General features: G+C 35.0%; 1 protein-coding gene across 2 annotated transcripts in view; it reads right to left on the bottom strand.

Annotated features, from left to right (window-relative positions):
* Window positions 1–26,602, bottom strand: part of NECTIN3 (nectin cell adhesion molecule 3) — a 155,197-nt gene that overhangs the window by 92,406 nt on the left and 36,189 nt on the right. For both annotated transcript variants that reach the window (XM_036933108.2, XM_036933107.2), the window contains exons 2-3: window positions 13,361–13,702; window positions 1,247–1,543 (exon numbers count right to left, since the gene is read on the bottom strand). In XM_036933108.2, the coding sequence (XP_036789003.1) occupies window positions 1,247–1,543; window positions 13,361–13,702 (639 nt within the window). The remainder of the gene's footprint in view (window positions 1–1,246; window positions 1,544–13,360; window positions 13,703–26,602) is intronic.

Below are 26,602 nucleotides of genomic sequence, written 5' to 3'. Positions count from 1 at the left end.
CCGTCTCCCGGGTTTCGGCACCAATGAAAGGAAAGGAGCAACACACAGCAGCAATTCACCGGAGAATTCTGCTTTATTAGGGAAAGGTGCTGGGTTATATAGGAAGGGGCATGGGGTGATTGTGGTGTTACTTCTACGGGGCTGGTGGCTATTGGCTAGGTGCTGGGATTAGGGGGACAAGGGGTGATTGGGCTTCAGGTGGCGCTGGCGGGAACCGAGGACCCGGAAGAGAAGCAGGAAGTTCGCCATCTTATGGGTGGGGGCCCTTCAATGAGTATCTGTAATTTAAAATTCCACGCATGTATCAAAAAACAGTAACAATGAAAAATAGAACATCTTCAAAAACCTATCTGGAGTTTATGATCTCTGCATGGATGGAAATGACAGCAAAACCTAAATACCTCTAATTTTATCTCTAACCTGCTTAATTTTTATTATCCCAGCTATAGCTATCTGCACTATCATTTTTTCTTTTGCTCAAAATTTTTAAAATACCAAAGAATTTTCTACTTTATAGAAAAAAGTATATATATACACACACATACACACAAAACATGCACACATGAAAGTACCCCTTAACAAAAAAATGAAAATAAGATGGGCCAGCTTCAAACCTTATCTACAATGGTTCAGTAATAATGGTTATTATGATATTATATGGGTATTTTTAATACAATGTTTATTATCCCAATGATGTCTTTAAAATATTGTTTTACCTGTATGAGAATCTTGTAACATGACCAATAAAATCACATTCGAAATAAAATTTAAAAAATACAGATTTTTCAAACTAATTAAAATGGATCTAGCAAGTAAAAGAATCTTGCTGAAAATACCATGGGTAGCATCAGTAAACTAAATAATATTTTAATTAATTGTACTGGGGAAGTAGTTGTTTATCTCTAAGTGCTGGACATTTTGAGGTATAAATCGCCGTAATTCACTAAAGTTCAGTCTATGTTTAAGGTCTAAAAGGATAAGGTTAAATTATTTTAAGTTGGAGAGCAATTTTAAAGTCATTGTCAACCTTTACAAACTGATAAAAAAAAAAAAAGAAATGTTCTGGTTAAATGAAATTTTCATGTAAATACAAAAAAAATTAAGGAAAAAATATCAATAAAGAAAAGCAGAGTATCTGAGTACTAAATATTCAAACTAAAAAATTTGATACAAAATTGCATCTAAGGAAGAAAATTAAAATAAAATACACAGTATGTTTAAAAAACAAATGTTAGTGTTTACTTACACTGTATATCTAATATGAAAGAATATCTGATGTCCTTTTCCAAGGCTGGATGTTTTACAACACAAGTTATTCGCCTTCCTCTAGCAAACCTGGTTGGAAACAGCTTATATTGACTGACAATTGTTGCTGTTTCATTTGGAAAAGAAGTTGTAGTAGATTCCATTTCACCAAGATCACCTTCCCAGTCAATATGTGCAACTGGTTTTCCAGTGGCTGCAATACAAATGGCTGCTACTGTTTCATTTCCTCCATCAATTAAAGAATCTGGCCCTTTTACCAGGCTCACAGTGGGTTCAACTGTTTAAATTAAAAAAAACTAGTTACAATTCAATTAAGAGTATATATACATCCTTCCAAGCCATATCTCATAAACTTAAAGACAACTACAAATAAAGTCTATACACACACTTTTTAGGTAATGACAACATCAACTGGATTCTTGGACAAAAGATCATTAAGCCAGGTCAAACAAAACTTTAAATAAAAAATTAAAAGACAGCCCTCCCTGGTAAACATATACTTTTCTTTATAGGGATAGATAAGTTCTCCCACAAATTAGTATATACAAAATATTTCTGTGAATCAGATCATAATTTCCATTCTGAGACTTAAAGTCTTATTACTCTGAAAAGACAAAATGTAGTTTTAATACATAAAGCTTCATTTTGCAGCAAAAATACATTTTAAAATAAGTTAGCAGTATGCAGTGAAAATACACCATTAAAATGTAACATCATTAGTAGCTATGTTTATAGGAATGTATGAGCCACCTATCTTTTCTGGTATAAGAAAGCTCCTTAGCAAGGGACAATAACCTTAATATTAGGCCCATTTAATCTACCCCCATATACTTTAATTATCCCGTAATGTTTTCCAGCAAACTGTATGTGCTTCTTTCTGTATTAATTCCTCAGTACTCACTTCATGCATTCTTTGGCTCAAGCCTATAGTTTATTCTGTGTATTAAGTTTTATCTCAAAGACTCTTACTCATTTCCAAGATTTCCAACTGGTTCTTTCAATGCCATCTGGTCTTGATTTGTATTTATCTATTTTTGTTTCTTAATTACTTGTAGGGATATTAATATTTTCCCTACGTATTTCCTTTCATACAGGAAACATAATTTATAGTAAACATCAATGTAACCAACATACATCTTAAAGAACACCAGCACCTCCCAAGTCCCTCGTATGCCTTTTTCTTGATCATTTTAACACCCTGCCTGCCCAAGTGTGAAACGATTAAGGTAACTTTGGAAACAAATTTTTCCTTGCTTTTCAAGATTTTTCTAAAATCTACAAATGCAAACCTAAACAAGTTTCATTTCACCTATTTCTGAACTTTACATGAATGGAATTGGACTAAATGTATTTTTGCAGTTTTTCTCTGGCTCAACTTTGTGTTCTTGAGATTAATTTATGTAGGAGCATTTAGCCTTAGTTTATTATTTTGGAATTCATTTGTTTAACTTTCTATTTTTAGATCATTTAGGTTTGCATGCAGTAGTATAAATTTTTTATTTTAATTGCTGTATGGTTTATTTACTGTTGGAAATTTGTATTGTTTCCTCTTTGGTATAAACAATTTTGTAAGAAACATTCTCATTCACGTATCCTCAGTATACGTATGAAAAAGTTTCTCTAGTTTATCCCTTGTACTGGAATCGCTACCATTATGCTTATTTTCAACTCTACCAGATAATGCTAAAAAAACCTCCAAAGGACCAATTTACTCCCAATCTTTGAGCTCCTGTTGGTGCATATACTCATCACAGTTCATTGTGTCCAACTTTAAGAATGTCTGCTAATTTCACAGGTATCTATCATTGGGACTGTATTTTTAATTTCTCACATTATAAATGAGGTTGATGAGCTTTTCATGTTTATGAGCCATATGGAATTTCTTCTGCAAAATGCCTATGTGAGCCAATTGTTTTTTCTTATTAATTTGGGAGGAGAGCCCTTTTTTTATTATATGCGGTACAAATATCTTCTACAAATTCAGAGATTGTCTTTTTACCCTGTGGTGTGTTTTGATGAGAAATTTCCAATTCAAATTTACAAAAATATATCAGTTCTTTCTCTTTTATAGTTAACTGCTTTTATATACTAAGAAATACTTCTCTACTTCAAGGCCAACTACAGTGTGATTATTTATTATTTATACATACATACATACATATATATATATATGTAGTTCATTGTTTGCAGAAATTATATAGACTGACTTATTTCTTAAAATGGTAAGCATTGCTGTTTTAATACTCTTGAGAATTCCAACATCTTACACATTAGTAGGTCTGTTTATGTTGTTTGTGCTGGCTGCTTCTTGTGGGGTCTTCTTTAATTGTATGCATGGTTATTCAAGCAGACTATATGTCTGTGTTTGAATAATTAAGGTAGAAAAAACTTGAAGAATAGGAAAAAGGTACCTATCATCCAGAAAAGACCTGTGTTCACTTTTTCTAAGCTCCTGAAAACACTAATTATAGTCCAGGACATCCTTAATTTAAGTTCAGACTAATCAAGTGATATAAACCAGACCTAGAAGTCTGTAAGAAGGTTGGTTTACTTCTAGTTCACTACTATTCTGAAAATTAAGCCTTTGGGTACAAGGTGAATATGAGAAGGGTTATTAGACATCCCACTGTGAGCGGAATTACATTTATTGTCTCTCTCTCATGTCTCAAGGATCTCAAATCTTAGCACAGCACCTCAGATGTTTCTTCTGAATTGCCAAAGTCCTCAGGTTGAACACAGCTTTCAGCTTTCAGTGCTAAGCTTATTTTATAGTCAATTTTTAATTGTTACTTCTTTTTCTTCTGACGAAAATCAATCTCCTGGTTGTAGATTTTATTGGCTTTCTAAAGTTATTTTTTTCATATACCTCAACATTTTAGTTTACTTCCCTGGACCCTTTTTTCCCCCAGTTGAGCAGTTCTGTGTTGTTTCCTCCTAAGATGCTCCCTAATGCCCAGTGTACTCCAAATGGGGGTAATACAAAGTTTTCCCAGCCCTGTGTGAATGCTAGGATTGTCAGGCCTACTGCTTTCTGTTGGTTTTTTCAACCACCTCAAAAGTTTCCTCTCACATATACACAGATCAGTACTAAACCGAAGACTGTAGGGGGCCCTCCTTTAGATCTCTAAAGCACATGCTTGCCCATGCTCACTCTCAATCTGTCTCTGATAATCCTGTCTTTCCAGTGTTCTGTTCCACATATTCTCATCACCTGTCCTCCCTGAATTCCTTTTTGTCTCTTCCACTCAGTGAGTCCACCATTATCTGCTTTAATTCCTTGTCACTGAGCTATAGCCTGGAAACTGCCTAAGGAGGAAGCTGTAACATTTTTCCTTCTTTCAGGGGTGCAGTTCTACACTGTATATTGTCCAATGACTAAAATCTGTTCCTCATTTGCCTCATTTTTTTGTTCTGAGAAAGAGTAAATCCAGTCCTTGTTACCCATGGTGTCCAGCAGTGGAAGTCTACTTTTTTAATTACCAAAGTAACATTACTAAAAATTTGGGAAAACAGAAAAAAATTATCCATAACTGCAATGTCCTAATATTCATTATCATATTCTTGAATTTCCTTCTATTTCTGGTTTCTATATAGATGTAATCATCATATGCCTACAATTTTGTGGCTCACTTTTTTCAAGCAGAATACTTCTCTTAACCATAATTTTAGCAATTATATAATATCTTATCAAGAGAAAGTAACCAATTGTGTAACAACTCTTCTAATATGGAGCGTTTGTTCAATTTTCCGAGAGCTTTTTGTTGTATCACATTTTGTTTCTATTACTCGGTTTGGTTTCTATTTCTACCACTTCACTGAAACTCCAAGGCTACCATCTACTCTACAGGCTCAATACTGTTGTCTATTCTCATTGACTAACTTTATAGAATTTGTTGTTTCAGCACAGTTCTTCACTGTGTTACAAAAGAATTAAGTGCTAATGCCTTAAAGTATCTGTTGTAAGTAATGAATTAACTTCTGGGCTATGGATTTAGGATCATAGTGGACCATCCTTAGGAGAACTGAAAAAATTGTCACTCAAATCATTTATAAATTTTCACTGTGAAGAAAAGCTGCTAAAGTAATCTTAAAATTTTTTCTTCTTTTGATTTGAATACTACTACTTCTCCTGAGTTTTTCTCAAAGCTCTCTTAGAGCTCTTCATCTCAATTTCTCCCAATCTCTGACCTAATAAATACTCAGTCCTAGGCCTTCAGTTAGCTTTTGTATCTCCATTAAAAACTTTTATCTGATAAACACTACTATCCAGATGATCCTTAATTCTCTCCAATTTTGATACAAGGCTTGATTCCACAGGTTCTAACAACCTGCCAGATAGTTTTGCCGATATATCCTCCAACTCAATAAACCAAATACTGAACTCATCTCATCATATCATCCACCCAACACCCAAAATCTGTTTTTCATTCAGACATGCTCATTTAAGTTAATGGTAATATAACTTACTCAACCACTAAGGTTCAAACCTGTTATCAGTCAAAACTTCTTTGAATCTTCTATCCAGTCAGTTACAAAGTACTGCTAGTTATTCCTTTGTAGTAGTTCCCTTTTTCACTCAAGTGGCAGAAATTAGAAAATTAATTTCAAGCCTTCATGGCCTCATGGCTGAGGCACTATGATTTTAGGAGCTCTTCATTTCAATCCATCAAAAATATCAGACTTATCTTTCTAAATTGCAATTTTCATCACACTATTCCTAAAGTCAGGTCTATGACTCAGGCATCCCTCTAAGCAAGAAGGTAGTCAAAGCAGTGTTTCTCAAACTTTACTGTGCACCAAATCACTTAGGATCCTGCTAAAATAGATTTATTGTTCGGTAAGACTGGGAGGGGTCTGAAGTTCTGTATTTCTAGCAAACTCCCAGGTGATGCCAATGTTGCTGTTTAAATTTATCACACTTTAAGTAGTAAGAGTATAAAAGTAGAAGGGAGGTGAGAAGAAGTACAATATTGTCTTACTAAGTTTACATTTCTAGAAATATAAAGTTCAAATTCCCCATTCTAAAATTCAAGTTACTTTAATGTGATCCTACTCTACCTTTCTGGCTATTAGTTTTTGTACTTTATATAAATCCTTTGAATGGTCAATAACTTATAGAGTGGGTCCACTAATTAGGGTTCTTAAAAGTGAGTGATCACTCTCCTTCTCCCCAGAAGACATTTGGCAATGTCAGGAATCATTCTCAGTTGTCACAACTGATGGACTGCTACTAGCATTTGTAGGTAGAGGGCAGCTCACCACAACAAAGAACTCCAGTCTAAAATTTCAACAATGCCAACACTGGAGAAACTGCCCTAATATACACTGTTTTCTGTTTCACTGCATTGGCTCACTTACTCTCTCTATATTTCTTTCCTTGTTGCCTACCCAAAACGTACCCACCATTCAAGGACTGGCTTAATTGTTTTACCTACAAAACATTTCTAGACTACCAAGTACACCAATCCATTCTTATACCCTACTTAAATAACACTTACTGTATGACTGCTGTATATGAGGAATTCTTAATAGGTTTTAGGAATAGAAACTAAAATGTTAAGAGGGGATAAGATTAAAGATGGAGGCATGAGAGGTGAGACAGAGATCTCCTCCCAAAACCACATATAATACGAAAATATAATACAATTAATCCTCAAAGAGCAACAGGAAAGAAGGCTGCGCCACACTGCATACACCTAGAGAAGAGAACAGACCTCATGGAACAGGGTAACATACCAAAGCCATGATCTGGCAGGATCCAAGCCCTTCCCCCACCCCAGCTCACCAGCAGGAGGAAGAGAAACAGAGGCGGGAGGGAGTGGAGGCCTAGGACTGCTGAACACCCAGCCCTGGAGATCTGCTCTGGGAGCACAAACCTACACTGCATGGTGCTCTGGAGATTAGTGGGGTTGGAAAGCTAAGACAGGTGGAAAACCTGGAGAGATTGAGATTCCAGCCACTTGTGGAAAACAGGGATCTACATCCGGCTTCTTTGGGACAAAAGAAAGGTGGGCAGTCTGAAGGACTTCCTAACAGCAAGAGGGCTGCTAAAGGGGTAAGGATTGCACAGAGGTCACTGCTCAGGAGAAAGGACAGGTGAACAAAACTGTCTGGAAGCACTCTGACCAGCAGGTTGGAAATTTTCAGGAGCTTCAGTTGCTCCATTGCCCTGGCTGGCTACACAGCTCCAAGGCACCCCACTGTGATATACAGCCTGCTGCACCTTCCTCTTGGCCAGCCTGGACTAACTCACAAACCAGCAGCCCTGGGCCTCGCATCAGGACAACCACAGGGAAGCCCCACCTACTGCAGAACAAACACAAAGCACAGAGGCCTACACCTGTGGGCTGAGCCCACTAGTTCTGGCAGTGGAGACAGGTATAGCAGCTGGGAAGAAAACAGCTCTCCCCTCCCCCAGGCATCAACGCTGCTCCCCAGTGACCCCCGACATCGCTCTAGGGGCTAAGCATCTCTAGAGACTAGAGCTTCTGATACTAGAGGGCGCCACATACAATACAAAACCTCAAAGGAATCTGGTTCGAAACAAAATCCCACAAACACCAGAAAAAAGGTCAAGTGAAAATGAACTCATCAATCTTTCTGAAAGGGATTTCAAAATAAAAATCATAAACATACTCATTGAGGTACAGAAAAATATTAAAGAGCTCAGGGAAGAATTCTGGACAGAGATTCAAACATAACAGAATACAGTATCAAAAAAAATACAATGGAGGGATTTAAAAGCAGACTAGATATAGTGGAGGAGACAGTAAATGGAATAGAAATTAGAGAAGAGGAATACAAAGAAGCTGAGGCACAGAGTGAAAAAAACGATCTCAAGGAATGAATTTTGAGAACTGTGTGACCAATCCAAATGGAACAATATTCACATTACAGGGGTACCAGAAGAGAGAAAAAGGGATAGAAAGTGTCTCTGAGGAGGTAACTGCAGAAAACTTCCCCAATCTGGGGAAGGAGATAGTCTCTCAGGCCATGGAGGTGCACAGATCTCCCAACAAAAGGGACCCAAGGAAAACAACACCAACACTTATAATAATTAAAATGGCAAAGATCAAGGATAAGAACAGACTGTTAGAAGCAGCCAGAGAGAGAGAAAAAAGATCACATACTTGGAGAAAACCCATCAGGCTATCATTAGACTTCTAAACAGAAACCTTACAAGCCAGAAGGAAGTGGCATGATATATTTAATGCAATGAAGCAGAGGGGCCTCAAACCAAGAATACTCTACCCAACAAATTATCATTTAAATTTGAAGGAGGGATTAAATAATTTCCAGATAAGAAAAAGCAAAGAGAATTTACCTTACACAAACTGTCTCTATAGTATATTTTGGAGGGAGTCTATATATGGAAGTGTTTCAAAGGATAAATAGCTGTCACCAGAGATAATAAAACCACAGCAAAGAAAGAACAATTACTTACTAAGCACATGCAAAATTAATCAACTACCCCCAAAGTCAGTCAAGGGATAGATAAAGAGTACAGAAAATGATACCTAATATATAAAGAATGGAGGAGGAAGAAAAGAAGGGGAAAAAAAGAACCTTTAGATTGTATTTGTAATAGCATACTGAGTGAGTTAAGTTAGACTCTTAGATAGTAAGGAAGTTACCCTGAACCACCGGTAACCACGAATCTAAAGTCTGCAATAGCAATAAGTACATACCTATCGATAATCACCCTAAATGTAAATGGACTGAATGCACCAATCAAAAGACACAGAGTCACTGAATGGATAAAAAAACAAGACCCGTCTATATGCTGCCTACAAGAGACTCACTTCAAACCCAAAGACGTACACAGACTGAAAGTGAAGTGATGGAAAAAGATATCTCATGCAACTAATAGGGAGAAAAAAGCAGGAGTTGCAGTACTTCTATCAGATAAAATAGACTTCAAAACACAGAGAGTAACAAGAGACAAAGAAGGACATTACATAATGATAAATGGGTCAGTCCAACAAGAGAATATAACCATTATAAGTATCTATGCACCCAACACAGAAGCACCTACATATGTGAAAAAAATACTAACAGAATTAAAGAGGGAAATAGAATGCAATGCATTCATTTTAGGAGACTTCAACACTCCACTCACTTCAAAGGACAGATCAACTGGACAGAAATAATAAGTAAACAGACAGAGGCATTGAACACATTAGAACAGATGGACCTAACAGATATTACAGAACTCTCCATCCAAAAGCAGCAGGACAGAAATTCTCCTCAACTGCACATGGAACATTTTCAAGAATAGATCATACACTAGGTCACAGACAACACAAAGAAATAAAAGGCATCCAGATTGGTAAAGAAGAAGTTAAAACTGTCACACCTTGCAGACGACATGATACTGTACATAAAAAACCCTAAAGAATCCACTCCAAAACTACTAGATCTAATATCTGAATTCAGCAAATTGCAGGATACAAAATTAATACACAGATATCTGTGGCATTCCTATACACTAATGATGAACTTGTAGAAAGAGAAATCAGGAAAACAATTCCATTCACAATTGCACCAAAAAAATTAAATATCTAGGAATAAACCTAACGAAGGAAGTGAAAGACCTAGACTCTGAAAACTACAAGACACGCATAAAATAAATTAAAGAAGATACCAATAAGTAGAAACACATCCCATGCTAATGGATAGGAAGAATTGATATTGTCAAAATGGCCACGTGCCTAAGGCAATCTACAGATTCAATGCAATCCCTATCAAAATACCAACAGTATCCTTCAACGAATTAGAGAAAATAGTTTTAAAATTTATATGGAAAGACCCCAAATAGCCAAAGCAATCCTGAGAAAGAAGAATAAAGCTGGGGGTATCACACTCCCCGATTTAAAGCTCTACTACAAAGCCACAGTAATCAAGACAATTTGGTACTGGCACAAGAACAGAGCCATAGACCAGTGGAAGAGACTAGAGAGCCCACATATAAACCAGGCATATATGGTCAATTAATATATGATACAGGAGTCATGGACATACAATGGGGAAATGACAGCCTCTTCAACAACTGGTGTTGGCAAAACTGGACAGCTGCATGCAAGAGAATGAAACTGGACTACTGTCTATCCCCATACACAAAATAAACTCGAAATGGATCAAAGACTGAATGTAAGTCATGAAACCATAAAACTATTAGAAAACAACATAGGCAAAAATCTCTTGTATATAAACATGAGCAACTTCTTCCTGAAGGCATCTCCTTGGGCAAGGGAAAGAAAATAAAAATGAACAAATGGGACTACATCAAAGTAAAAAGCTTCAGTACAGCCAAAGACACCATCAACAAAACAAAAAGGCATCCTACAGTATGGGAGAATGTAGTTGTAAATGACACACCCAACAAGGGGTCAACATCCAAAATATATAAAGAACTTATACGCCTCAACACCCAAAAAGCAAATAACCCTATTAAAAAATGGGCGGAGGATATGAACAGACACTTCTCCATAGAAGACATTTGAATGGCAACAGGCACATGAAAATATGCTCCACATAGCTAATTATCAGCAAAATGCAAATTAAAACCACACTGAGATATCACCTCACACCAGTTAGAATGGCCAGCATCAAAAAGACTAAGAACAACAAATGCTGGTGAGGATGCAGAGAAAGGAGAACCCTCCTACACCACTGGTGGGAATGTAAACTAGTTCAACCATTGTGGAAATCAATATGGAGATTCCTCAAAAAACTAAAAATAGAAGTACCATTTGACCTGGGAATTCCACTCCTGGGAATTTACCCAAAGAATACAAGTTCTCAGATTCAGAAAGACATATGCACCCTGTTTATTGCAGCACTATTTACAATAGCAAAGATATGGAAGCAACCTAAGTGTCCATTAGTAGATGAATGGATAAAGAAGATGTGGTACATATACACAATGGAATACTATTCAGCCATAAGAAAGAAACAAATCCTACCATTTGCAACAACATGGATGGAGCTGGAGGGTATTATGCTCAGTGAAGTAAGCCAGTCAGAGAAAGACAAGTGCCAAATGATTTCCCTCATTTTGGAGTATAACAGTGAAGCAAAACTGAAGGAACAAAAAAGCAGCAGCCTCACAAACTCCAAGAAGGGACTAGTGGTTACCAAAGGGGAGGGGTGAGGGTGGGCGGGTGGGGAGAGACGGGTAAGGGGATTGAGAGGTATTATGATGAGTACACATGGTGTGGGGGGATCATGGGGAAGACAGTGTAGCACAGAGAAGATAAGTAGTGACTGTGGCATCTTACTACACTGATGGACAGTGACTGCAATGGGCTATGGGGGGACTCGATAATTTGAGTGAATGTAGTAACCACATTGTTTTTTACATGAAACCTTCATAAGAGTGTATATCAATAATACCTTAATTTAAAAAATGTAAAAAAAATAAAAGTATAAGGTTAAAGTTCAGAGGTGTAGTCCACCATGTGTTTATAGTGAAGAAAGCATATAATAAACAGTATGTAACTGCTACAATAAAGATATGGTTAAGTTACAATGGCAAAAGAGCAAAAAAAAACCCCCATCAAATTGCAGGGGGTATAGATTTCAGGAATAGTTTTCAAAGGGATGTGTGCTGATTACCAGTAGTTAAATAGAAGAATGTAAGAAGAGAGAGGGAAGAGGGGAAAAAGAAGGCAATCCAGGAAGAAGGAAAAACACACGTAAAAACTTAAGCAAGTGTTTTCAGAACTGCAAATAATTTGTTATGATTATAAAATTCAGATTTCTGGGAAAGGTGGAGCAAGGGATGGAACAGATGAAGCTAGAGATGTGGGCACAGGTAAAAAATTATGACAAGTCTTATACTATAAACAGTCTTGCATTTGAAACCATTGAATATTATACTAATTTAGAGGGAATTACTACAATTTAAAGCAAAAAAGTTTATTCCCGTGAGCTTCCTCTTCTACATGCAAACTATTATTTTTCTGACCCTGAATTTTGTGTGTGTGTCCTTTTCTACTCTGATGCTCTGCACTTGATTTTTCAAATATTTATGCCTTACCTTTCAATCAAAACACTTCTAAAAAGTACCAATTTCACAAACATGAGTTACATTTCCCAGAGCTCTTAGGGGAATGTCTTCAACAAATACAGTCTTCAAATACTTTAATTTTTATTTTTAAATTTCTCAGCATGAAGAAACAAATTTGGATATAACTCCTTTCCTACATTTCAGAGATACTGAAGTTACACTATGAAGTATTAGGGGCTGTGTACTTGTTTGGTTCTCTTGAAGCATACACTTGAGACCCAGTGAGTGAGGAGTGCAAAGAGCTTATTAGGGAGTAACATCTGGGAGAAAAGTGAAGAAGGATTGAGTAGGAGAGCTATCAGCAGACCTGACACAGTCCCTAACAGGCAGACAGGCAGTTTCAGAGCAAACATTGCTCAGTAAAGGAGTTCCACTTTGGTTGGAAATAGGTAAGATTGCTATTACTTCTTAATCCTTGTTCGATTAGTTCAAAAGTATTCAACCACTATTTCCCAACTGGTTTACCTTTCACTGCAAGTGGCTATCTTAATGCTAATAAGCTCATTTTAAACTCTATCATGAATTTTAACAGTTATCAGACAGGAAAAAGCAGAAGATCATTCATTACAAGCAAAAGCCCAAGATTCAAACACTTACGTAAATCCACAATAGCAGAAATAAAATCTGATTTAAAAAACAAACATGAGGTATCAATGACTCCAAGACAACAGTCATTTAAAAAAATGGAAAAGCTTATTTAAAGGTGGTTATTAAAGATTGGAAATTTGAGGGAAAATAACAGAAATAAATATGTCAAAGAAACTTAGCACTTAGTATTATAAAGGAAAACAACCTTTCATGAAGAAAGTAAGATACCTACGAACAACACAATGTTGTATAAATAGGTAGGTAGATACAGACAAGATTTTGTTTAAGAGAGCCTAGGATCATAAAAAATCATATTCAAATTATTTTATTTTAAATCTGTATTTATATATAATTTCAATCATTGTAAATTCTTGAAAATACTGTTATTATAACCCTCACCACTACCACCAGAATACACCATTCAAGAATACCTACCTAATACAGTTACGGTTGTAGAGGACTGAGCATTTCCAAGTGGGAATGTAACAGCTTTGCATATGTATTTTCCAGAATCAGAGAATCCTATATTATGTAGAGTAATTGTTGCATCATTAAGTGAATAGTTTTTAAACAAGACTCTTCCCTGATATTCTCCTTGAACAGAGAATCCATATTGAGGATGATGAACTGCAACAGTCTGTGAACTTTTGCCATGTATCTTCTCCCACGAAATCTGTGTTATGGTTTCATTTACTTCAATTAAACATTTCAGTGAAACATTCTTTCCCCATACTGCTGTGACATGTGGCTCCACAATAATTGGTCCAGCTAAGGCACCTATGGAAAAAAAAAGAAATACAGTTCCTAAAATGGAAAAAGTTATGTTAACATATGATCTTTTTTACCCTTCCTGTTTCCCTCTCTTCCTCCCATCTTTCCCTCCTGTAAGCATCTGCACACATACATACACAGTTACGACCGAATAATAGGACACTGATGAAAAGAGCTTTATGTTCTTGGAGCTGGATGTAAGACCCAATGAGTGGCTCTTAAATTAACTACCCGCTAATGTGTGTTGCAGTGGAAAAAGCACTAGATTGGGCCAAGAATAAGCTTAGAAACACACCTTCCCCGAGTCAAGCCTTCAGAGGAGATCCCAGCCCCAGCTGACACCTTGGCTGAAACCTTGTGAGAGAGACAGACTCTGAAGTAAAAGACTCAGCTGAGCCATGCCTGGATTCCAGACCCAAAGAAAATGAGAGATAATAAATGCATGTTGTTTTAAATATACTAAGTTTTAGGATTATTTGTTACTCAGCAATAGATGACTAATTCAAGTAAGATTTGTCAAACCAGCTATAACACCAAAGTATCATCTTTTGGAGGGCCCTCTATTAAAAATCTCTATGAAAAACTTCATGTTACATCACAGACTGGAAAACAAGACTCTTAAAACATTAATTAAAAGCACATACAAATGTGAAATTAATTTTTTCCTTCTTGAAGGATGAAGAAAAAAATTCCACAAGCATAGGTTAAAGTGAAATGACATCAAACTTCTTCTTTATAATATTTTCCTTCCTAAAAGCAATGGGCCAAATTTAAATCATTTTAAGGGAAATAAGATTAATATTTATGAATACTAAAGTTAAGCAACATGCTTAACATTGACACATACATTAGGACATATGTAACAAGTCCTTGAAGAAGTCAACTCACATTAAGTTTCCTGAATAAGTAAACCAATATAAGTACTCAAAAACGGAAACTGTATGAATAAACAAAAACTTTAAAATTTAGAGTTATACATCGAATTAATATTAAGTGAACAGAAAAATACAGAAGGGTATCACTTAAAATATAATCGAGAAAATGTGCTTAAACATGTTCAAACATTTCTAAACAACAACAAAAACTTTACACAATATTATTTCCATGAAACCTCTTTGGGGGAAAAACACCATAAATGAATTACATAACTAAATAAGAGAGCAAAGTTTACCATCAAAGAGATGACTGAAGATATTACAAAAAAGGACTGACATTTCACACTGACTATACTTAACAATTATGGAAGAAAAAGTATTTTTTTTAACTACTGCCTTCAAATTTACCATCATGGTCTATCATGCTTACAAGTGTGGATAATTACTACACTTTTAAAATCAATGTAAGACATATAAACTATATAAGTATTCTGATGTAGTTTAATAAGCCATGCTAAGCCTGATTACTAAACCAGAAAGTAAACAAATGGAAGAGCAATTTATGAATATTAATTGAAAATTTCATATATTATGAAATACACAGCTTTGCATTTACAGAAAAAGACACAATGACCACATAGAATATTCCAAGAATTCAGGATATTTTTAGCCTATTCATCACACTGAAAGCTCACATGACCTTCTCATCTGATGCTGAGAAGGCATTTAATAAAATTTAACATTAATTATGTTTTTTTTAAATACTGATAAAAGAAAGACTCTTAGTAACAAAATAGATATCTCAGTGGCCATCAAAACATTGAAATAGAAAAAAGTGGCACTGTTATCAAAGAAAGATGAAGTACAAGATGATGTCCTATTATTACTGTTCAGAGATTGGAAATTCCAGTATAATAAGATAAGAAACAGGGAAGGATAAGTATTAGAAAGGAACATACAGAATTGTTATTTGAAAAACCTGTTACCTAAAAATTCTGAAAGGGCCAGCTGAAAAACTATTAGGACAATATAGTCACACAAAACATGCAAAATGTATATAAGATATATAACCAATGTGTTATAAAAGGTGATAACCTTCACAAATTTACTGCAGAAAAAGCCATTTGCAAGACATCAATATTTAAAACACAAAGTTGTGAAGAATCTATAAACCTGAACTATTGACTTAATAAATAAATGGAAGATATAACATGTAATTTTGGATAGGAAAACTTAATACTATGTGGGAGACATCAAATCTCCCCCACATTAACACACAAATTCTATGCAATTACTATGGAAACCCTGATAAAAATTCTAGAAACTAGGCTAAGGACACATCTAAAAAGCATCTCAAAAACAACGGCCCACTAGGAGGAAGGGGAAATACTAAAGTAAAAATAATAAAAAGCTTACTATTAGTATCTTAAAATATCTGAAAGTACACAAACAGGAAAACATATATAATGGTACATAGCATTAAGTTAGTATTTTATTATTAGTGGGGAAATACTGAATTAGTCAAGATGCTGCAAAGACAAGAGCTAAATATTTAGAAATAGATCCTTAGACTAAATACACAGATGGACTAAAGATCTAAATGTAAAAAATTAGCCACATGTACCTAAACTGTAGCCTGTACATATACTGCCAATAACTTTTTGTATATTCTAGCAAATAACATTAGTTTCTCCTAGAGAGTGGGCCCACTAAGGACTAAAGAAAGAACATTCAGTTTTTACTATGTTCCTCTTTGATATCAGAATCATTTACAGTAATATTCATAATAAAAGCAAAATAAAAATAAGAATAATTATCCTCCTAAGGTGGAGAAGAGATAGGATGAGGGAAGTGTTACAGACTGAATGCATCCTTCCAAAATTCAGTGGTTGAAGCCCTAACCTCTAAAATGGTGATATCTGGCAGAGGGGCCTTTGTGTGGAAATTAGGAGGTCATTAGGGCAGGGCCCCCATGCTGGCATTAGAGTTCCTGTAAGAAAAGGAAGAGAGACTAGAGCTCAATCTCTACCATGTGAGGATGAAGCAAGATATTAGCTGTCTGCAAGTCAGGAAGAGGATCCTCACCAGGAACCGAATCTGGACTTCTCAGCGTCAAGAGCCGGGAGAAATAAATGTCTGTTGTTTAAGCCACCTAGTCTACAGTGTTTTGTTACAGCAATCCCATCTTATTAAGACATTAAGTATTAGAGTTACCTGGGAGGGAGAGTATTAATTATATCTCCTTACAACCTAAAAAACCATGGTCTAGTGGGCCACCATTACTAAAAGAAACATTTGGAGACAGGAAAAAGAAAAGATCCACTGAATCAAAAAAATATAAAAAATATTCTACAACATTTAAATGGAGAAAGTCACTCATGGCATAGGACTATAGAAAAGCTACCAAGAATAAGATTGATAGATTTGACCAGAAAAACTAACACCTAGTGAACAAAGAGCTTGAATAGATATTACTAAAAAACCCCACTATAAAGAGCTATTTTTAATGTGCTTAATTTTAATGTAAACAAATAAATATTAATGTAATATAAGGTTTTTACTTCCCATTTTTTGTTTTAATTTCTAGGAAGTAGGAATGATATTTTAACTTTCTAATTTTTTTACAAAAATATTGAGTAGTTTGTGCTTTTTGCAAAAGTAAATTCTGGTGTGATTTTTTTTTGTCTTAACCCCCAAACTTTTAAAGCAAAATGTTATACTACCCTTCAAATATGTAATTTGGCTCTCCCTTAGATTCCATGAACTTCTCAAGATCTTACCTTTTCTGTTTTGTTAACCAGGGTTAGTTTCTGTTATTGGCAAACAAAACAATCTAATGCATTTACAATTATAGCCCAAAAGTTAAGAACCACTTCTGAATAAGATTTTCCCCATGAAATCTTCAAACTGTGCAGAACAGATTTTCCATGTGATTTTTACCAAAGTCAGTATTAGTATGCCTCACTACTCAAGGTCTCTCAAACACTGAGCCTGCTCCTTCCCCCCACTTTCCCATATGAATCGGAGTTTCACTGGAGAGCAGAATAAATACCCTGGAGAAACAAATGTTTATTATTAAAGACCTAAATTATTTGAAGTTAAGTTCTTCATTAATGGTGACATAAGTTTAAGACTGTAAAGAGGAGGCTAAGGAACGACAAAGAATTTGACCCTTTCATATGTGGCAAGACCCTAACTTTGTCATAAGGTATTCCTGGCTACTGTCTACTCTAGGGGGTCAAGAAAAATAGTAAAATATGATGCTCTGTTTCTACTTTGTGAATCTATTTGATTTATAAGTTTTGTCATTAGCTTAACTAAATTATTATCCTTTCAGAGAAAAAGAGAATGCAATGTTTTCCCTTACCTGTAGCTTCCATGAAAACACTACAACCATGAAAATACCAGTTTTCATGTATCTTTGGAGTTTTCTTGTATATTTGAGTAGTTACTCAGTCAGGATTTAGAGTGACTGGAGGATACAAATTATTTGCAAATACTCAACAAGGAGCTTGTGACAGAAAAAGAAAATAAAATGACTTGTACTACAACTTCTATGGATTATTCAAAAACAAAACAAAAAGACTTAAGATTTATATTAAAGAAAAGCGAAGTGGAAGTATGAAAAAGTAGCAGCAGTTCACTTTCTTACCTTTCCCACTCCCAGCAATGCACCAAGAAGCAACAGAAGTCATAAAAGAAAATCTATCTATAATACTACCCTTTTTGATACTTTGATACTATCGTTTGTCACATCTCACTTCTCAACTATAAGAAAGGCAGCCATCTTCAACATTTCAGGTCTCAGGACCTTTCAAATGTTAGGATCTACAAAATAGGTATTTGCAATTATTCCACAATGTAACATTGACTGTACTCTGTGTCCAACTACAAATACCACCTCCAAAGACCTCTAGCTTTGGATCCTTTCCAGACTCCTCAGAATTTAGAATTTTTTGAAGCAACTGAAAGAAGTATACACTGTCAAGAAACTAGCAAAATCACAGCATGCAGGTATTCTCAACAATTTCAGTCATACTTAAACACATTTTAGATGAATCAAATCTATCACCAGCCCATTTAATACTTAATCTGAATTGTTTCGAACTGATTATGTATAAGTCATGTCAACTCTGAAAATGTTAACAGTCTTTTCAACAAAATCCCCAAATTCAAAACAAAAACAAGCATAGAAGTGTAGAGCCAAGTGAATTACATAATAAAATGTGAAAACTGTTTATATATTGCAAACTTAAATAATTATTAGGGTATGAAAGAATCTGTAACTTCATGTCATGCCATAACTAGAAAGAATAACTCTGGGATCACAGGAGGTCCTATAATCCCAAAGAGAAACCTGGATCATATATCAAAAATGGCTGAGAGAACTTAGGGCATTTATTAGTATGTATCAGGTATGTACTTTGTGTCAGGCACTACTCTAGGTACTGGGAATAGAAATGAACAGATGTCCCTTTCTTAGGGGGTTTACATTCTAACCAGAGAAATAGAATAAAGAATAAATATTTAAGATATTGGATGGTAAGAACTATGGAAGAAAACCAAGGAAGGTAAGAGGGACAACAATTACTTCAGGGTAGCACCATAGCTTTTTGATCTAAAAGTGATAAAAGACCTTTTTAAAAAGACATGGAGCAGAGACTTGAAAAGCATGAGAGAGTAAGAAGAACCTTTCAGTGTCCCTAGAGTGAAGTGAAAGGAAGAATGGCAGGAGATAAAATCACAGATGTAGCAGGGAACCAGACCATACAGATTACTGTAAGATCTTAATTCTGAATAAGATGGGAAGCCACTAGAGAATTGTTAGCAGAAATGTGGCATTTTAACTGACCTTTTAAAAGAATAACTCTAGTCTGTTGGGAACAAACAACAGGGAGACAGGACTAAACCAAGGATTCTACTCAGCAACCTGTTTTGTTAATGAAGGAGCGAGAAGACGCAGTTTGGACCAGAGTAATCTAAGTAGTAGTAGCCAGATTCTGGATATACTGTATTTTGAAAGCAGAGCAAACAGGATTTGCTGATAGAACAAAAAGTTGAGTCTGAGAGAAATACAGAAGCCAAATTTATTTCAAAATTTCTGCCTCAGCAAGTGGAATGATGAAGTTGCCACTTTAAAATGAGAATTAGGAAGTGGAACATTTTTAAGGATTACAGGTAGAGGATTTCAGAAGGTCAGTTTTAGACTTGTTCAAGTCTGTGATGCTTATTTCATAACCATGGAAATACTGAATAAGCAGCTGGATGTATAAAAGTATGCTGTTCTAAAGAAAGTGACAGACTAGACATACAAATTAAGAGTAATCAGTATGTAAAAGGTATATAAAGTCATGAGAGGGAATGAAACCATCTAAAGTACTAATAGCATAAAGACCAAATACCCATGGTGTATGCAAGCATTAAATTCCAAGCACTAAAGGTTTGGAAGTGAAGTAGAATTCAAAAAAAGATGATGGCAAAAGAGTAGCCAGGGAAGAAAGAAAAGTTCTAGAAGTATCCTGCACAATAAATTGACTACCTAAAGAGAACAATTACTCCAAATGCTGCTAATAAGCCAAAAAAAGAGAGGGAAGAATGGTAAATAAGCAATGAATTTAGCAATTGTCTTTGTGAGTGGTGAGGATAAAAGCTTGATTGGAATAGATTTATAACATTATAGATATTTCTGCTTCTAGCGAACAGGATTTACCCTCCTGCTTTTAAAACAACCATTTCAAGACAATAATCAACAGGCAACAAATCATATTAATCCCTGAGAACAGTAAACACACAAGGTGTGCCCAAAGATTGGCCTTAGCTTACTTACCACGTGGAGTGGAGTGAATTCCAAGGCCTCAACATGGAGAGAACCTAAACAGTCAGCTAATCTCCCTAAATTCTATCCAACATTGTACTGAAGACTAGCCAGTATACATAATCAGGTTAAGGAAAAGAAATAAAATGCAGATTAGAAAAGAATAAAACAGTCTTAAGTAGCAGAAAACACAATCATCTTTGTAGAAAAACCTGATGAAAACTACAAAAAATCTACTCTAATAGGAGTGTTTGGCAAGGACGGTATCCTTAAATAGGACCTAAAATCAATATACAAAAATCAATTGTATTCCTCGCACTAGCAGTGAAAAATTGGGGGAAATTTTTTTTAATTTTACTGTTTAAAATAGCATTAAAAAAAGGGATCAATCTGCTAAGAGCTATGAAAAACCTGTATAGTTAAAACTGCAAAATTTGCTGAGAGAAATTAAAGACCTAAATAAATGGAAAGATATACATTGTCCACAGGTTGGGAGAATCAATATTCTTAAAACATTAATTCTCTCTCAACTGATCTATAGATTCACAACCCCAATCACAATCCAATCAGACTTTTTATAAAAACTGATACGGTGTTTCTAAAATTCATATGGAAATGTGAATGTAAATTTTTGTGACCACGGGTTGCAAATCTCTTAGCTATGTTATCAAAAGCATAACCAGTTGACTTCATCAAAATTAAGATTTTTTTAATTAAAATTAAAATGAAGCTCTTCCAGACAGGCTTTTTAGCATCTTAAAAGACCACTTAATGGGAAAAAAATGTATTTGCAAAGCATATCTGATATAGGATTTATATGTGAAAAAAAGAACTTGAATTCAGTCTACATAAAGAACTCTCAAAACTCCATAAGAAAGCAAATAGGCCAATAAAAAAGGTGGGCAAAATGTGAACAGACTCAAGACTAAGTAGCACATGAAAAGAGGCTCATGATCATTAGAATAATGAAAATTAAGGCCACAATAAGATACCATTACACATTCATCAGAGTGGCTAAAAATTAAAAAGAATGACAATACCAAGTATTAGAGAGAATATGGAGGAACTGGAACTCTCCTACATGGCTGGCTGGTTGAACGATAAAGTACAACCACACTGGAAGACACTTCAGCAATTTCTTAAACATACAAGCACAATATCATTCATCCATTTCACTCCTCTGCCTTTACTCATTAAAAAAGAAAGCATGGGTCTATGCAAACACTTGTACACAAACGTTCATAGCAACTTTATTCATAACAGCCAAAAAACAGAAACAACCTCAACGTCCACTAAGAGGTGAATGAAAAAATAAATTGTGGTACAAGCATACAGTGAAACACTGCTCAGCAATATAAAGGAATACCCAACTACAAACAGAGGGGTTCTTCTTCAACTTGATAAAGAACATCTATTACAAAAACTTATAGCTGACATCATACTTTAATGCTGAGAAACTAGATGCTTTCCTCACAAGATAAGGAAGAAGGTAAGGATATCCCCCCCTGTGTTTTACCTTTTCAGCATTATACTGGAAGTTCTAGCTAATGCAGTAAGATAAGAAAAGGAAATAAAAGGTATACTGACTGGAAAGGAAGAAAGAAAACTTTGTTCTGAGATGACATGACTGTTGGTACAGAAAATCAGAATCAACAAAAACTCCTCAAGCCAACAAATGATACAGCAAGGTTGCAGGACACATTTTTCCTATATACAATGAAATAAAAATACAGTATCATTTATAGTAGTACACAAAAAATGAAGTATTTAGTTTTAAATATAACAAAATATGTAGAAGATTTACATGATGACAATTTAAAAAATGAGTAAAGAAATCAAAGAACTAAATAAATACAGAAATATTCCAAGTTTATGGAAAGGAAAACTCTTCCCAACTTGATCTATAGATTCAACACAATCCCAGTCAAAATTCCATCAAGTTGCTTGTGGATATTGACAAAATGATTCTGAATACATATGGAGAAACAAAGGACCCATAATAGCCAAGCTATGATTGAAGGAGAAGAACAAAATCAGAGGTCTGACACTACATGACTTTAAAGACTTATTATAAAACTACAGTAATCAAAACAATGTGGCATTGGTGAAAGAATAAGCAAACAGATCAGTGGAAGAAAATAGAGAGCCCAGGAAGAGATTCATATAACTACAGTCAATTTATCTATGCTAAAAGCGCAAAGGCAACTTAACTGAGCAAGGAGAGTCTTTCCAACAAATGGTGCTGGAACAACTGGACATCCAATGCAAAAATATAAATCCAGACAGACTTTACACCCTTCACAAAAAATTAACTCAAAATGAATAAGACCTAAATGTAAAACACAAAACTATAAAAATCCTAGAAAATAACATTAAAAAAACCTAGATGGCCTTGGGTATGGTATTGACTTTTTAGATACAATGTCAAAGACACACTCTATAAGCTAGACATCATCAAAATTAAAATTTCTGCTCTGTAAAAGACACTATCAATAGAATGAGAAGACAAGACACAGACTAGGAGAAAATGTTTGCAAAACATTTATCTAGTAAAGGACCATTATTCAAAATACACAAAGAACTTTGAAAGCTCAATAAGAAAACAAACATGATTAAAAAATTGGCCAAAGACCTTAACAGACATCTTACTCAGTAAGACATGCAGATGGCAAATAAGTATATCACAAGATGCTCAATATCATGTCATGTCAAGAAATACAAATTAAAGCAATGAGATAACCATTACACATCTACTAAAACAGCCAAAATCCAAACATGACCACACCAAATACAGACAAGAATGTAGAAAAATAGGAATTCATATTAATTGCTGGTGAAAACAAAAAGTGGTACAGCCACTTTAGAAGACAGTTTGGCATTTTCTTACAAATTTAAATATACTCTTACATACAGACCACTAATTGTATTCCTTGGTATTTATCCACAAGTAAAAAACACATCCACACAAGTAAAAAGAAACATGCACACGGATATTTATAGCAGTTTTACTCGTAATTGCCAAAACTTGGAGTGACCAAGGTATCCTTCAGGAGGAAAAGTGTGATATATCCAGACAATGGAATATTATTCAGTGGTAAAAAGAAGTGAGCTATTAAAGCCATGAAAGGACATGGAGGAGCCTTAAATGCATACTGTGAAGTTTAAAAAGCCAATGTGTAAAGGTTACATACTCAAAGATTCCAATTATATAATATTATGGAAAAGGCAAAACTATGGAGATAGTAAAAAAAGATCAGTGGTTGCTAGGAGCTAGAGGGGAGGGAGAAATGAATAGGTGGAACACAGAGAATTTTTAGGGCAGTGAAACTAGTCTGTGTGGTGGATACATGTCATTATACATTTGTCAAAACCCATAGAATGTACAACACCAAGAGTGAACTCTACTGTAAACTATGGCCTTTGGGTGATTATGATGAGTCAATGCAGGCTCATCAACTGTAATAAATGTGCCTCTCTGGTGAGGGATGTTGATCTTGGGGAGCAGGGAGTATACAGGAACTCTCATTCAATTTTGCTGTGAACTAAAAGTGCTCCAAAAATTAAAGTCTATTAAAAACTTAAAAAGCATTACTCATACAAACAAATACTATACAGCAATAAAAGAAATAAACTGGTATATACAACATAGATGAATTTCAAAATAATTGTGCTGAAAGAAGACAGAAAAAGAGTACACAGAATATGATTCCATTTATATAAAACTAGAAAATGGAAACCACTTTATAGTGACAGGAAGCAAATCGGTGCTTGCTTGGGGAAAAGGGGCAGGAAGGGATGTGATGGATGATTTACAGAGGACACAGGGAACTTCTGGGGGATGATGCATAACATTCACTACCTTCACTATAGTGATGATTCAACAGGTATATTACCTTCGTTAAAATCTTATCAAATTGTGAAATTTAAATATGAGCTGCTTATTTATGTCAATTATACCATATAAAGCTGTTTTATAAAAAAAAAGAGAGAGAGAGAGAACAGGAGAGAAATTTTGGAAAACATTTAGTAGACAGATAGCTTTTGTGAAGATTTTTACTATAAAGGCAGGCAAAGAGATCATCAGACAGTAGCTCAAGAGAGATGATGGGTCAGGGATAATTTTTTTTAAATGGGAGATGTGACAGCATATTTTTACAATGATTGAAATGACTGAAAAGGAAAATTAATGAGACAAGAAGGGACAATTGCTGAAGTAGTATCTTTGAGGAGAAGAAATAGAATGGGACAGGCCTGCAAGGGATACTGTGGCCATTCATTGTGCATCAGCCGTAGCAGGCAGTCTACTTGTACATATAGGAAGATAGTAGACAGGGTAACGTAAGTTCTGTTCTGACTATTTCTACTTGCTCTTTAAAACAGAAAGCAAGGATTTCATGTGAGAATAAGAGGCGAGGAGGTTCCAGAGGCTAAGAAAAAAAAAATATATGAAATACTTGTGAAGAAAGAGTAGATGGAAGGAAGCAGGAGTACTCAAAGTGTGACCCTGTTGAGTCCCCAAATCTTTTAAGGTAGCTAATGAAGTCAAAACTATTTTCATATCACACTGAGATGTTATTTGTCTTTCTCATTCTCATTATGTCATGAGAATATAGTGGATTTTTCAGAGGCTATGTAACATGATACTCAGCAGGCTGAATGCAGGAGATAAAAAAATCCAGTTGTCTATTAAGACAGATGTTAAGGACATCTGTAAAATAAAAAACAATGCCACTCTTATCTCTATTTTTTTTAATAGAATATTTTCTCATATAAACATTTTAAATATAAATGGGTTTATTATTATTTTTGAAGAAATTAAAGCATTTTTATATTTCTCAGTTTTAATATTTAACCAAGAAAATATTGACAGATTAAGACCCACATCAACATTAAGGTCACTGTAATCCTCAATATTTTTTAAGAGTATAAAAAGGTCCAAGACCAAAGAGATAGAGGACTAATGACTAGGAAAATGTGGATTGTAGGGTAGTACCAACAGCCACCTACAGTTACTAATTTTGAGTTACAGTGACATCAGTCAGCATCCAAGCAGCCTGAATGGAGGCATGGAGAAGGTAGAGAGTAAGATTTAACCTAGGTTGAGACTTTCACCAGGCCACCACAATTAAAAGAGATAAGCAAGGAGGAGTTGATGGTGCAGGCAGATGTGAATTTAATGACAGACTACAGACTTAATTAAAGCTGGTCAAGAAGGGAAGAAAAGGAAGTAGGACCAAAGGATTTTAGAACAAAAAGTAGCTAAAGAATTACTGGAATTGAAGTACTAAGTAGCGTGAGGTGGAAAATGTGAGACAGTGTGGAATCCAATTCCTTTGAGATTCAGTTTTTATATTTATAAAATGTCTCATCACCTTAAAGTTGTATATCCTTGAAAATTGCTAGTGTTTGTATACACCGCTTCACTTGATCCTCACAATCCATCCAACCCTCCAAAAAAAAAAAAAATCACACACTCTGAAGTAAATAGATATTTGTTTTCCCACATGACAGATTAAGAATGAAAGGGGTTGAAGTACTTACCCTAGGTCATATAAATAATAAGGGACAGTGCCATTTGCTATTGTCCAGACGATCAGGGAAAGCTTTGCAAGAGGTGACATTTAAGCTGTGACTTAAACGATAAGATTTTCATAGGCTAGGAAAACCATTCCAGACTAAGCAAAGATCCGGTATGAGGCCAAAATACAGAAATAAAATGAGATTGGAGTGAAGACTGAATCCAAAATGAGTTAAGGACAGTAATCAGAAATGAGACATTAGAAAACTAGAACTAAAGTCTTTTAATTATCCTCTGGAACAGTGGCATATCCTAGCTACTAGCCACATGTGGCTATTTAAATTTAAACTAATCAAAATTAAATAAAATTTAAAATTCAGGTTTTCATTTACACTAGTCATATTTCAACTGCTCAACTGTCACATGTGGCTAGCAACCATACTACTGAAGAGTACAGCTATATAACATTTGCTTCCCTGCTGGGAACTCTAGATAGCAATTCTAGAATGGAAGTTTTAACTACACAAAGGTTAACTTCTAACTACAAGTCTGAGTTTTACAACGCAAAAAAATAGCTTCAAAAAGTGAATTTTTAGAAGTTTCTATTTCTGCAACTAGTGATTTTATATGTAAGCAATGCAGAGTAACAAAAGACAGCAAACTTCTATAATATATCCTACACATTAACACTAAATATA

This window comes from Manis pentadactyla, chromosome 1 (assembly GCF_030020395.1).
Source record: "Manis pentadactyla isolate mManPen7 chromosome 1, mManPen7.hap1, whole genome shotgun sequence".
Taxonomy (NCBI): Eukaryota; Metazoa; Chordata; class Mammalia; order Pholidota; family Manidae; genus Manis; species Manis pentadactyla.
Note: the sequence above shows the minus strand (reverse complement) of the source record. Positions and strands in the feature narration are given on the sequence as shown.